We start from the raw sequence: 13460 nt of genomic DNA, 5'->3' as shown, positions 1-13460 counted from the left end.
AGACACCATCACAGAGAACAATTTTCAGTCAGGAGAGGTGAGTAAAAGGCAGTCCTCCTGAAGCAAATTTCCTAACTCTAGCATGAAAAATTCTGTTTAAAAACTGAAAAATAACATTGCTTTCTTCCAATACCTCTTGTCTTGCAGTACCAGTTACAAAATTCTATTAAGAGGCATAATGAACACTGAAGGAGAAACACAGTATTTGGACATTTAAAAACACTAATATCATGAAGAATGTGAGCAAAGCAACCAGGGGAATAGCAAAGTATGATGTGAAGTACCAAGAACAGCAAAGCAACATCTATTCAGGGAGAATTTATGTATTTTATTAAATAAAAAAGCTCTCAAAGAATTGATGAGTACATGCAGTGTTAAACTGTATCTTTTTGTGGATAGTACACTATAACTTACTAACAGCAATGAACTTCACTGTTGAATAATATCCACACAAAGGGAGTCATGCAAAGAACAGCTTTAAAGGGCAAGGTTAGATCTAGACAGATCTGGATCTAGTAGCCTAGACATACTTTGAATAAAAATGAATCCACAAAATCATGGGTTTACCTGTGGACTAGCCTGATCTAACACATAACAGAAAAGCCCCCAGGCAGCTTTAGCTTTGCCCCTTCCAGAACCACACCGGACAACAGTGTCAAACCACATCCTTTCTTTTCTGATTTCATCGCTATTGAACAACAAAGGATTCCTCTTTCAGAAAAGGAATCTCACGGGACTTGTAAGCAGATGACAGGTAACACTGCATTTACTACTAACTAGCCAAATATCATTGATTAGATTTTAAATGAAGACGTAAGTGTGCACTTTACATACTTTGTACTTTTCTTGTTCATACCCCGTGAGACTGAACGTACAAGTAGATCAGTGTAGATGATACAGCAAAAGCTCTTGTTTGGCTTTGTTTTCATTACCATCTTAAACTTGTATTTTGTACTCTATCCAGACTGCACTACCAGGTGTATTTTAATTATACAAAATTCTATACAAAAGCCAGTACAAAATTCCCAAGTGGCTGTTGTTTTTTTCAGTGCTTTGCTAATACCAAGTACACAGCAGAGCTGTTGTAACATTTTTCTGCAAACACCAGAGCCTACTCAGTGACCTCCAGAGGTCTCTCATAACCTGGGGTTTTTTTATGATTCTGTTTCAAAGCACATGTAGACTTACTTGGATAGCTGTTAATTTTATGCCTTCATTAATTTCACTCCCAAAGCACCAATAATGGAACCATTTCCTCCACATCATTCTAAGCCATGGCAGAAGGTTTTGAGTCTATTCTGTGACTTCCTTGTAAACACTTGATGAATTCAGGTGTCTAAGCACTGTCTCAAATTGGGTAATGAGAACTAAATTTGTCCTGCATCCATAAAACTCTTAAGAAGATGCTTACTATATTTGCTTTTGAAGCAACAGCTTTCTAACAAGCTACACTCCACCCAGCTCAGACATTTTAAAATAATCTAAAAATATAACTACATTTTGACTCTAATAAATTCCACCAAAAAGCACTCACACTTTTAATATCTAGTTGCATTTGAGAAGTTCAAAATACAATCAAAACCTAAAATCAATAAATTGAAGTCAGCCTCTTTTTAACTGTTACCCAGGATGACTAGTGCTATGACATTCAGATTTTACAGATCTGCTATACTGCTCAAGAACTAGGTCAGAGACCAAAAGAAGCCCACCGGACAGGCATAGTCCTACAAGAAACATATTAATGACCTCTGTACAACTTTAGCTGGCAAGTCATCACTACAAATGTGTAACCCAGAAACTAAGCAAAGACTGGGGTGACAGAGACACCAACATTTCTACTGCTTCACTTTTCACACAGTCCTGCCCTGTAGATCAGATTAAGACAGCCTGCATGGAAATCCTAAGAACACCTATGCTGTATGTTTTCTGTAAATAAACGTTTTCGTGCAGGGTTAACAACATAGTGCTTTCATTGTATTTAAAGTTAATTTTATAAAGACAAATAAGTACAGTTACCAGATTCTGAGTTCAGATACCGAACAGAAGGTCCCTTTCATATGCTTTAACAAGTGCTTGCCAGTTAACTATCAGGACACTTGACTACTGTGAACAGCCATTGTAGGGGCAGCTCTGTGAACAAAATCTCATATCATCATTCCCCAACAGAGTGATCTCACTCAAAGAATTGATGACCAATATTTTCACATTTGAGCAAACAAGCTAAATTATGTTCCTAATCTATGTTTGAAAATCCACCACTTCTTTAGTTCTCAGATGCATACTATGACAAAGTTGTGTGTGAAAATACTGGGTCATTACTTTGAGCAAAATGTAAACTTTTAAATAGAATCATTATTTTCAAAGCTTGAATTTACATTAAAACATAAGTGCAAAAGCACTACGTTACTTTCTGGAAGCATTACCTTTTGGTTCTCTTCAATTTCTGCTCTGAGTTCCGAAGAAACAACTGTTTTTGTTATGGCTCTACAGAAATAAAAACATCATGCTGTGAATCATCTTTCTGTTTATCTGATCGATAGATTAGATACCTCCTTATCCTACTTTTTGTACTTTATATGTAAATATATTTAGTCTCTTAGTATAAAGAGCTGCAATCAGAAGCACTTGCACTTTGTGGTACCATAAAACAGTAGGATGCACTATTTTTTCTTATACTACATAATTCAACAGAACATAAGAGTGTTAACCACATGCCAGCTCTCAGTGTCTAATTCCGCACTAGCCATAATAAAAGTGGGCAGCTGCCAGAAAGGCAGAGGTGGAGGCTGGCAGCAGAAAATAGGGGGATTTCACTCCTCATTGTGGGCTCCCATTCCTTTCCTTACATTGGATCTAGTGATTGCGTCATCACAGAATGGGCGAGTACAGCTCACAGATCTGACTAAAAACACACTGAGAGTGCAATGACGACTACCTTAAGAAGCTATGAAGAGCACAACCCTAATATCAGTGGGAAATAAGAGCAGGATTCAGTTTTTTTTGCTGTCAGGTGTATCTCCACCTACTCAAAAAGGAGGAGCTCCTATAATACCATCTTCATAACCCAGGTCATGGAATTTATCAAAAGAAACACACTTCTAGACTGGTTGGGCAGGCCAGATTATGACTGAATTTCTTGAAATTAATTTGATTATGCTCAAGACAGTCATTGACAAAGTGCAAAACCAGTGGAATTGTACATCAGTGTCTGACATGAGACTGACTGGGCTGTTTGGCAAAGTGGATCCAGAAGAGTAGGATGCAGTGAACAGGCAAACCTTAAAGCCACCAAACGGAAAACCTATCAAATAAAATCTTGAGGACTTGATGAAAAAGGTACAGAAGCATTTCACAACAAAATAGCACGTGTAGTTCTGTCAAATTTTCCACCAGTCCACATCAGTGGCCATCCAAGAAAAACACTGCAAGATCCTCTTTGTAACCACGGGCTGAAGAACTTCTCTGCATAAACATTCCCCAGTGTTTGTTTCCACCTAAACAGAAACTCGGACATTAACCCAACCAATGCTGCTTGTCTCAGTTTCTGCTCGGGTAAAAATGATAGTAAGAGGACTTCCTAGAACTCATAATTAAAGTTACCTGGCCTTTGTAGGGAAGTTCTGACTGAGATCTTTCATGACCATCAAAGCATCCACAGAAGGAGCAGTCAAAATGCGAGCAGCAGTTTGAAAACTTAAATCTGGAAGTGAAAAAAATAGAAGTCAAGAACTCTAAACTGAAAACAAGCCAATGCAATGCAGTCATCTTAACTCTAGCTTTCAACTTTTTTGCTTATTTGTTACCTATGAAAATTCATTGTCTATCTGCACCTTTAGATACATTTTTTTTTTTTAAACCTTCTTCCTTATATTTGTTCTATTAACTTCATCAAATTTCTATGTGTTGCCTTGAAGTAAGTAACCCTTTCAGAATGAACCAATATATGCTGTCTACAGGTTGCTGCCTATCTGCCCTTCAGAAGGGGTCTGGGCACTTGTTTCACAAGCTAGAAATATAAACAGCCATCTGTTGCATAGTGGTAGATTCTCTGTAGCTACAACAGATGTTCAGCGTTTCAAATGATGCTTCGTTTCAGAGGATGAAAAGCCTTTCCACAAGCCTTTACAGATGATTTCCAGGGAAACAGGCCAGAGTTGCATGCAGATGCTTTTGAAATATAGTTTTCCTTTGGTCTTGAGAAATCTCAGCTTTCCACACCAAGAATGTGACCACATTTATATTTCCTTTGCTTTTCTGCATTTAGCAGATCATACAAGTAGTCAGTTTAAGAGCAAGTGGCTTGCTGTACTTCACAGTATAGAAACCAAACCTCATTTCAGAAGTCCTGTGAAACAATCTTTCTAGAAGCTGTTTCAACAGGACTCTACAAAGGTGCTTTATAAAACACAGTATTTTCCAACGCAGACATTTACATGTATGCATCCACTAGGCACCTCACTTGCATACAACACAAGAAGATGTTTACATTAGGTTTTTGCAGTACAATACTAAGTCTTCATAGAGATTTACCTTGTAACTGCCACACTTTCAAAGGTGCCATTTCATTAGTACTTTCCACGAGGTGTTTTCTAAGCTCTTTCAGCTCTTCTGTCAAGTCAGGATACAGCAGCCTAAAAGGGTATGAGGGTAAAACTTCTGTGGTTTCCTATAAGCAAGTCTGCTGCTAATTCAAATAAACTAACATATGAAAAGTATGCTGCTAACGCATATGGATAACTCCGACATAAAAAATAATAACAAAGCCAAAGATCAGCATCTCTGCATTAAGTTTTTTGATATGATAAAGACCAAGAACTTACAACTGAGTTTTACCTTAGTTTTCCAAACAGAAATCCTTGCACTTCATCAATTGGGTCATTTTCATCTATTACTGTAGCATTCACATCTGTGCCTATAAACACACAGGGAAGAACACTATTACCAAGCTATTCAGAAACAGTTCTCACACTCATTTTGATTAGTTTAGCAAAACTACACCGCAGTAACTAAAAAGAAGAGAGGACAAGTTTCAGGTTTACTTTTAAACCTGTATCCAAGAGATGTTACCTTTATAAATGAACACAGTAACAGCTAAAATAAAACCAAGTTGTATTGTTGAGAAGGAAAAGCTTAAGATGAGTGGAAATCTCAGAGACCTAGGCATTACAGAGGAATTTACTAGGACTCAGGAGCTTTCAGGACATGCCTGCTTTGTCGAGTAAGTGCTAAAGTTCAATTGTGGACACAATCCTGATTTTAGCCCCAAAATACATGGTATCTAAGTTAAGTCCAATTCTGGGCTTAAACATCAAAGAGAAATCTGTGCAAAAGACTCACATGGATCTCCTAAGTAGCTGGACACAAGCCAGCTCCAATCTAGGTGTTCTATGCTCAAGTCTAACTAAAGGTCCTGACCTTCTAGAAGAGCGTTTGCTTCCAGACAAACCAAAACAGCACAGGCACAAATAAAAGACTGCCTAGTCAGAACTTTCCCAGAATCAGACAGGAGCTGGATGAGAATCATGTACCTCTAATATGCAAGTACAGTTTGTCCATTTTGTAAAACATTTTAGATTACTGCATCAATATTGGTATAAAACTTCACAAGTTTACATATAACAAATCTTCCCCAGAATTACTTTTTCTTTTCCCCTACCTGAGGGGACAAAGGCCTCCAATGTTCTATTCTACAAATAGTATCAGGGCTTTTGCAGACTTTCTGATGACAAAATAATGGATATTCTCACACAGTAACAGAAATCTTAAGTTGGATCACCTCCTCTAGTATGTTAGTTTCTCTTAAAGTCAAATACTTCTACGAATAAAGACCAAAGGCTTTTATGTGTCTTTACTCTAGATGGCGGCAAAATATTCTGAGTCAAATCCTGAAAAACCCAATTAAAAAGTCTGTTCTCCACAACTGTTCTTTCAAACTAAAAATAAAATATTTTTTTTTCTTAAGGTCAAAGATAAAAGCAGGAAATTCAGGTGGTTTATATTTGTGTGTGAACATCTAAATTAAAAGTATAGGCACACACACAGATTACCCTCACAAAATAGTTTTGGCAGGTGCGTGACAGTTTGAAAGCAGAGATCAGTGCTCTAAAGAAAGCAGCAAAAGCAAAAAATCATGCAGAACTCCAAGTTGTTTTTCTAAAGAACAAGAAAAGGAAACACTTTCTGCTCTGAGGATGTATAAGCTAAGGCAAATTAAGGTAGAGGAATTGCTTTACATCTGCAGAGAATCTAGTTATCTGGTAAAAAATGAGTTGTATTAGTAGTGCTGTTACTAAGATCCAGTCCAGAGTCGTGACTCCATTGTGCCTAGCATTTCACAAAGACAGAACACAAGTGCGATGGCAAAGATATGCTTCGTAAAGAATATAATCCCAAAAGAGAGAGGAAGAGATTTCAGAGCTGAAGAAAGAAGAATATCTGCAATTCAGACAGTCATTCATATTAAAAGAAATAAAAAATTATCTTTGCAAAATTAAAATGTTCACATCAAAATAGTTAAAACAATAATTCACCTTTGACCTGGGTATCATCCTTGGCTTTATATTCTGTACTTTTAATGGCCAGTTCTACACCATAGCCAGAAAGGTAGACTTTTTCTTTGCTAGGATTCTGTAAGGAAAAGCAAACAGTACAATATTGCCACTCTTCATTTTGATGCACAAATTAAAAGCTGCCATTTCCCAAAGGTAAGAAATCTCAAGCTGGTACACATCTCAGACAGAACTGGTAATGCATTAAGTGACAAATAAATACAATGACTGATTCTGCAGTAATGTAGCATAGTAATTATATTTCCTATTGTATTTCAACAAAACTTTTTGACGTTCAGAGAGCAAAGATATCTCTATGAACCAAAACAACACTGAAAACCACAAAGCAAAAGGGAACACAAAACAATGTTTTCAGGATTCAGTGTGTAAGCCAAATAGAGCAGGATAGACTCACATAATCAAATGACAGTAGGGAAAGGAACTTCAACTGTGACATTCAAAAATGAAACATTCACTGAAGAGTTACAGGAGAGAATTACAAAAAAATGGCTAAATCAATGACTTGAGAGATGCGTAATTACTTCTGACTTTAATGGAAAACAAACATGATCACTTGTTAAAAGCATTTTGAAGTATACAGGACTCACACAACTGTATCAAGATCTGTTGCGTAAAATGCTTAATTTTGTGTGTAAATACTCCTCCCAACACTGATAACAAAATTACTTTTTAAAAGGAAGTGGAGTATGCTTTATTTTATCCAAAGTGCAAATGTTGCTAGAAGTGAACCAGCTGACGCTTTTTTAGCATTCAAGTCTGGCTACTACCTTCTACACTGTAGGTTTTAGCAACATTAAGCAATATTCAGGAAAAAAGCCAACTTTAATTTCTCAGAGCTTTTGAAATGTAGAGTTAAACACTAATCCAGTGCTTATGGGTAGTTCAGGGGAGGGAGATGGAAACCAGGACTAGGACTGGTTAAGTAGTTCTGTAATAAAATTGCTACAGAAACAATGCCTTTCATTTGAAAATGGTACCTTAAGGTTAATCCCTACTTTTCATGTCAAGTAACTGAGTGGCCTGACTGTGGAAAGATCTATTTCCTATAATCTAATATAGGTAGAGCAGCAGGGGTTTTTTAAATTAAACTCTGTAATTTATCTGGAGTTTAACTCTGCATTTGTAAAAATCAGATGATCCCCCTATTTAAACAATGGTGAGATTTTAAATATTCTGAATTCCTCAGCTACATGCAATAAAAAAAATAAACTTTGAGTATTGCAAATAAATACCAAGCAGCAACACATTATGCAAATATCAATTTAAAGGGAACAAACTTAGGCCATTTTTTTTTTTTTTTAAAAAGCCAGGACAGTTACTCTTTCCAGGTCAAATACCTTTGTTACAATGCACAAATATACTTACAGCAATATAGTGTCTGAGGACGTAAGTGATTTCTCCTGCCTCAGCCTTTAAAACAAGCCTCTTATGGTATTTGTAGAACTCCTCTGATCCAATCTCAGCGTAAAGTATGACGACAGGACTTTCGGGGTTTGACACTGGGTATTTGTGGTCGCCTTTGAACAAAAATGGCTTTGGCCTAAGAGTAAGCATTGAAGATTATCACACTGTGATTCAGAGCATTTCTTTACTCAATGCAAGATGCAAAATTTCTTTTTCTCATGTTTAATCACTGGTCCTGTCTTCATTGAATATATGTCAAGCTATTCCCACATATTACCAAGGTCAGCAGCACTTGATGCATGCTAGTAAAGCTTTGTTTAAAATCATAGAATCATTTAGGTTGGAAAACACCTTTAAGATCATCGAGTCCAACCGTTCACCCAGCACTGCCAAGTTGACCACTAAACCATGTCCCTAAGCACCACACCTACACGTCTTTTAAATACCTCCAGGGATAGTGACTCCACCACTTCCCTGAGCAGCCTGTTCCAGTGCTTGACAACCTTTTCGGTGAAGAAATCTTTCCTAACGTCCAGTCTAAATCTCCCCTGGCACAACCTGAGGCCGTTTCCTCTTGTCCTATCGCTAGCAACTTGGGAGAAGAGACTGACCCCCACTTCACTACAGCCTCCTTTCAGGTAGTTGTAGAGAGCACCAAGGTCTCCCCTCAGCCTCCTCTTCTCCAGACTAAACAACCCCAGTTCCCTCAGCCGCTCCTCACAAGACCTGTTCTCCAGACCCTTCACCAGCTTCGTTGCCCTTCTCTGGACACACTCCAGCACCTCAGTGTCTTTCTTGTAATGAGGGGCCCAAAACTGAACACAGGATTGAGGGCATATGAACATGGATATATGAAAATGAAACAAGTAGCTAGGTGCTATTTTGAATCTAATACGATCCTTATTTTAAACATTAACCACTTCTGTTAAATTTTCAATTACCTTTTTTATTTTTTACCCCAATGGTGATTCATAAATTCTATATAAAAAAATAGAAGGCTAACAGAGCAAACGTTCTAGGAACTCAAATTCAAGAGGACCCTTTGGCTTAGTACTCAGAAAGTAAATGAGAAAACTATTTTCAACTTCTGTTTTTAAATTTTGTCTAAAATACAATTAAATACTTAAAATATTCCCAGCGAGTCAGAAGAATAGCACGTGAGCTATAGATGCCGTATGTCTGCACATTGACAAAAAAAAGTTTATGCTTACAAAACCCAAGACTACCAAGATAACTATGAAGACAAACTGAAATTTAAGAGGGTTTTTTTCTAAAGAGATATTATATTTTACAGTTTCTTTTTTTGTTACTAAGAGTTGCAATCAAGTTCTGTTCTTGTAAAAAAAATCTGAATTTGAGATACATTGTGTGGTAATAGTTTTCTTTGTTAATTCTGAAAAAATTATTTAGGGAAAAAGTTACGCATGCTTCAAGCCATTCGTGAAACAACCCCTGTTACATTAACTATCACTTCAATATACAGCCCAGCTCTTTCTATTCTCCCTATATACTAAAGCCTTTACATATTCCTGAGAATTCCTACTGTCCTTCAACAAATTGTTTCCAACTTTTCCCGTGCACTTCCAAAACATTCCTCCTCATGGCAGAGTATCAAAGAGAAAGGGATAAGAAAACAATCATTCCAATCTGGATTAATAAGAAATAAGAGACTGCCGCTCTATGGAAGCAATGAACAGTATAAATCAATACTGAAGAATGTAGAAAATACTGGTTTATTACAATCACTTTACAGCAGTAAGTCTTTTAAGGTTAAATTTTAAGAGCTAATCCAATGGTAGGAAATTCAGCAAATACCTTTCTGAAGCTGCCTGTAAAAGGTTTCCAAGAGAGTCAAACTCACATGTCTTCTCCCCATGCACAGCAAAAAATAGGGTACAGCCCTTTGGTGGAGGTTCATCTGCTGCTATCTGTATTAAAATATTTGTAACAAAAGAGGTTTAATGTTAGCCCTTAGAACAAGTGAAAATTCTAACAGCAGACCTCTGCAGCAACTGCTCTCCTTCAATTTCCTAAATTCTAACTAATACTCCTTCCCTGTTTATTACATAATTTAAATGCAAGGTAAAAATTACAAAATTGAGAATTAAGTCTTAACTTACTATAAATTCATTTTCCAGTCTATTACTATTCACTGCAATATTAGTTCCAGGTACATTAGTGCAGCAGGCAAAGATATGCAGACATTTTGAAATCCCAACCCTTTAGTCCACTCTAGACAGATGGATTCAAATTTGGCACCCAGTGAAGTTTAAATATGCATATGCTCTTCAGCTCAGGTGTACAAAGCACTTAATCAGCTCAACATTTTTGATATTCTCAAATGCCTCCTTACATAGCTCACGCCTTCCTGGACCTTACATCACATTCTACAAATCATTTGAGGAGTTCCCCTGTGCTGTACTAACCTGTTGAAAAGCTTGAACTGTTGCAGAATAAGAACGTAAAGACAGGGAAAATTTCAACAAATTCTGCTGCAAAGGTGACAGGCTCTGGCAGGCTACTTCCAGCATTTTGTGGTACGAAGAATAATCACTACCTGCAAAGGCAAAGTACAAGCAGTTATCTCTCTATACCATACACTTATTGAAGAGAGGTTTTTCACCTTAATTGTGATTTATACCAACAGAAGCCCATGACATGAATTGTAAACATGCATGTGACCATTCCTCCTTAATTTTCATTACAGCCAGTTCCACAGATGGATAAGAGTGAACTTAACATACATTTCTGAGGATGTAAACATAGGAGGGAAACAGTTAAAAGCTCTCATTTAATTTAAGTTGAGAAACAGAAATTTCTCAGAGAAAAAGCATTTATAATATTTTATACTTCATGTTGAAACAGACACTAGCAAGTAAAACACGTTTCAGACTCCTCCACTACAGCTTCTGTCAAATGGATATTCAAAAGCCTTGAGCACTTCACAATAAAAACATCACTGAGATCAGTCCTCATTTGACTTTTTACAGTACTAACACAACAGAAGACAAAACATTTTAGTTTATTTTTTAACCATGTCAACTGTCAATCATCATCTAGAAAAAGATTATGAAAACTTACCGTCATGCTCAGATATCCTAATACTCTGACTGGCTTCAACAAAATTCCAGAATTTTTCTTGACCTTCTTCTGATAAAAATTCACTGAGTAAGAAGAGAAGAGTTAGCTAGATCTACGAATTTTCTCTCTAGTTACAGTTCTAATACTTCGTAAAGCTTTACAGAAAGTCAACTCCTACCATATGTTTACCTATATCAGAAAACCATGTTACTAGAAAAAGTAGACAAGGAAAGCTAAAAACCAAACGAACCCAAACAAATAATAGTTGCAGGCTAGGACAAACACAGAGTACATGAAAGAAGAGGGTAAAGCACCTATCGATCTCTCAAAAGCCACTGACAGATAGAGGTGTACACGCTGGGAGCTCTCCTCCCTTATGCTAGCTGTCTTTTATGAGAAACACAGTTTTGTTTTACTTGGCTGTAACAAACTGCAGTTTGTTGGAACTACTAGCTTTGGTGGGGTTTTTGTTTGTTCATTTTTAAATGAGCAAAAGAAGAAGTCATAGCTCCAAATCATGATGTTGTAATTCACCATATATTAAATCAATGATTAAGTAGGTGTACAATGTCACATAGCAAAATAATTCTTTAAACATTGCTAACAACAAATACTTCATCATGTCTAAACTTGTAAGATGCTTCACATGCTAAAGGATGCTACAATAGAAGATATGGAGCCTATTACTTGCCACAAGAGCTTCTGTGTTCATTTCAACCTCTTCTGATCTAAGGTGGCAAGTGCTTCTTGAACAATTGGGCAGTGAATTGCAGTGCTAGGCTAAGTAAATGGAACAGCAGGAATGATTTGACACTGCAGTGCTGTATCATTCTGCAGTTCACCCCACATGAACAATCCTACTTACCCAAAGTCTTGAATATATAATGATTAGGTTATGCATCAAGCCTTTGGCACATTATTTCTTTGCTTACTGTTTCACAGTCCCTTAGGGTGAGCTTTTCCCCAGCAAATGTCTCATGTTGTCACAGTATTTAAATCCTGGCATTAACACCTAAGCTTTGCATTTTAAGGATTTTTCAGTCTTTAAACTTCAGCTTCTATAGCAAAGGTTACAGAAAAGTATTTTCACCTAGGACACAGCTGTCCTACCACCCAGAGCCATGCCCATCTGAATGTAACCCATCAACGCTTGACTCTTCCATGCTAAACAGTCTGAGATAACCCAGGCAGCATTCCATATGTGGCAACACCCTTCAGCGATACACAATTAAACACACACACACACTTACACAAAAATCTAAAAGTTCTATTTTGCACAGACATCACCAAATTAGAAGACTGCAAAATGAAATGATGGGGACTTCTAAAGTGCTAAGTGGACTGGCAGTGAAAAAGACAGCATTTTGCTCTTTTTTTCTTCTTAAGTAGCATCTTTAAAAAAAAAAAAAAAGTCTTTAATACCATAGAAGAGGTCTCCCCAGGCTGACTCACACAACTCTTCACACAGCAGTTGACTTTAGATGATCAATGCACAACTCTCATGAACAAAGTGAAACTCAAGCTTAACTGAGCTAAACATACATGAGCTACAGATATGTATGAAAACCTAGAGTCTTCACTGAAGTCAAAAATCTTTTAATGTGGAATCTTGCATGACCATGCTAAACCTCTCTATCTGGTGCTTTGAGTAAAACTTCACAAGGCAAAAAATACTTACTATGAAATTATTCATTGTTACTAATTGTGGCGGATTAAGGGCACGGACACCGACTGGGGATAAACCTAAGACCTTTATTGTTTGCTACAGCATCATTATATACTTTTCTCTACTAGTACACGCGCCACTAAGTAAGCTGTGATTGGTGTACAGGCATTGTCCATCTGCCACTAGTACTAACTCTATTGGCTACTATTTAGGAGGCTCACGTTCCTCTCATACCTAACAGTCTGCACCTGTTTTCTTCCATGTTATCTTCCTTTACTCTTGTTCAAGGTTCAGGACAGAAACTGCCTGAATCTTATTAACTCTTTCCATCCCTTCTCTCCTTGTTCCTCCTCAACTAATGATTGTTCTAACGCACAATGAAAGAATTTACCATCCAAAAAACTATCTGCTTTAAAACGTTCACCCCATCTCCCCAAGCACAGCAATGATCATGTTCAACTAAGTGTTATTACTGCCAATGAATTCAGTAGCGACCAGAATCCAAAGTACCTCAAGACAGAATCCAAAGCACCACAAAACAAATGAAAAAGAACATGTTACTTTGACAAATCAGAATACGCTTAGAGGATAATCAAAAAATCACAATACACTTACCTTGTTTCAAGTAGTAAAGGAGTTGAAGACCACTTTGTAGTTAGAGATGTTGTCACAGCCTTAGAATCTCCTTTTACAAGTGAAGAGCTGAACCAGATTCCAAGAACTGCAATAAGTATTCCCAT

The 13460-nt window shown here is 37.1% G+C and overlaps 1 protein-coding gene across 1 annotated transcript in view; it reads right to left on the bottom strand.

Moving 5' to 3' along the window:
* The window catches only part of UGGT1 (UDP-glucose glycoprotein glucosyltransferase 1), a 42158-nt gene extending 28698 nt beyond the window's left edge, over positions 1-13460 (bottom strand). The window contains exons 1-10 of the mRNA XM_009959781.2: positions 13336-13460; positions 11055-11137; positions 10400-10530; positions 9789-9901; positions 7935-8109; positions 6531-6627; positions 4834-4912; positions 4531-4631; positions 3601-3700; positions 2424-2484 (exon numbers count right to left, since the gene is read on the bottom strand). Of these exons, the coding sequence (XP_009958083.1) occupies positions 2424-2484; positions 3601-3700; positions 4531-4631; positions 4834-4912; positions 6531-6627; positions 7935-8109; positions 9789-9901; positions 10400-10530; positions 11055-11137; positions 13336-13460 (1065 nt within the window). The remainder of the gene's footprint in view (positions 1-2423; positions 2485-3600; positions 3701-4530; positions 4632-4833; positions 4913-6530; positions 6628-7934; positions 8110-9788; positions 9902-10399; positions 10531-11054; positions 11138-13335) is intronic.

This window comes from Leptosomus discolor, chromosome 7 (assembly GCF_034619465.1).
Source record: "Leptosomus discolor isolate bLepDis1 chromosome 7, bLepDis1.hap2, whole genome shotgun sequence".
Taxonomy (NCBI): Eukaryota; Metazoa; Chordata; class Aves; order Leptosomiformes; family Leptosomidae; genus Leptosomus; species Leptosomus discolor.
Note: the sequence above shows the minus strand (reverse complement) of the source record. Positions and strands in the feature narration are given on the sequence as shown.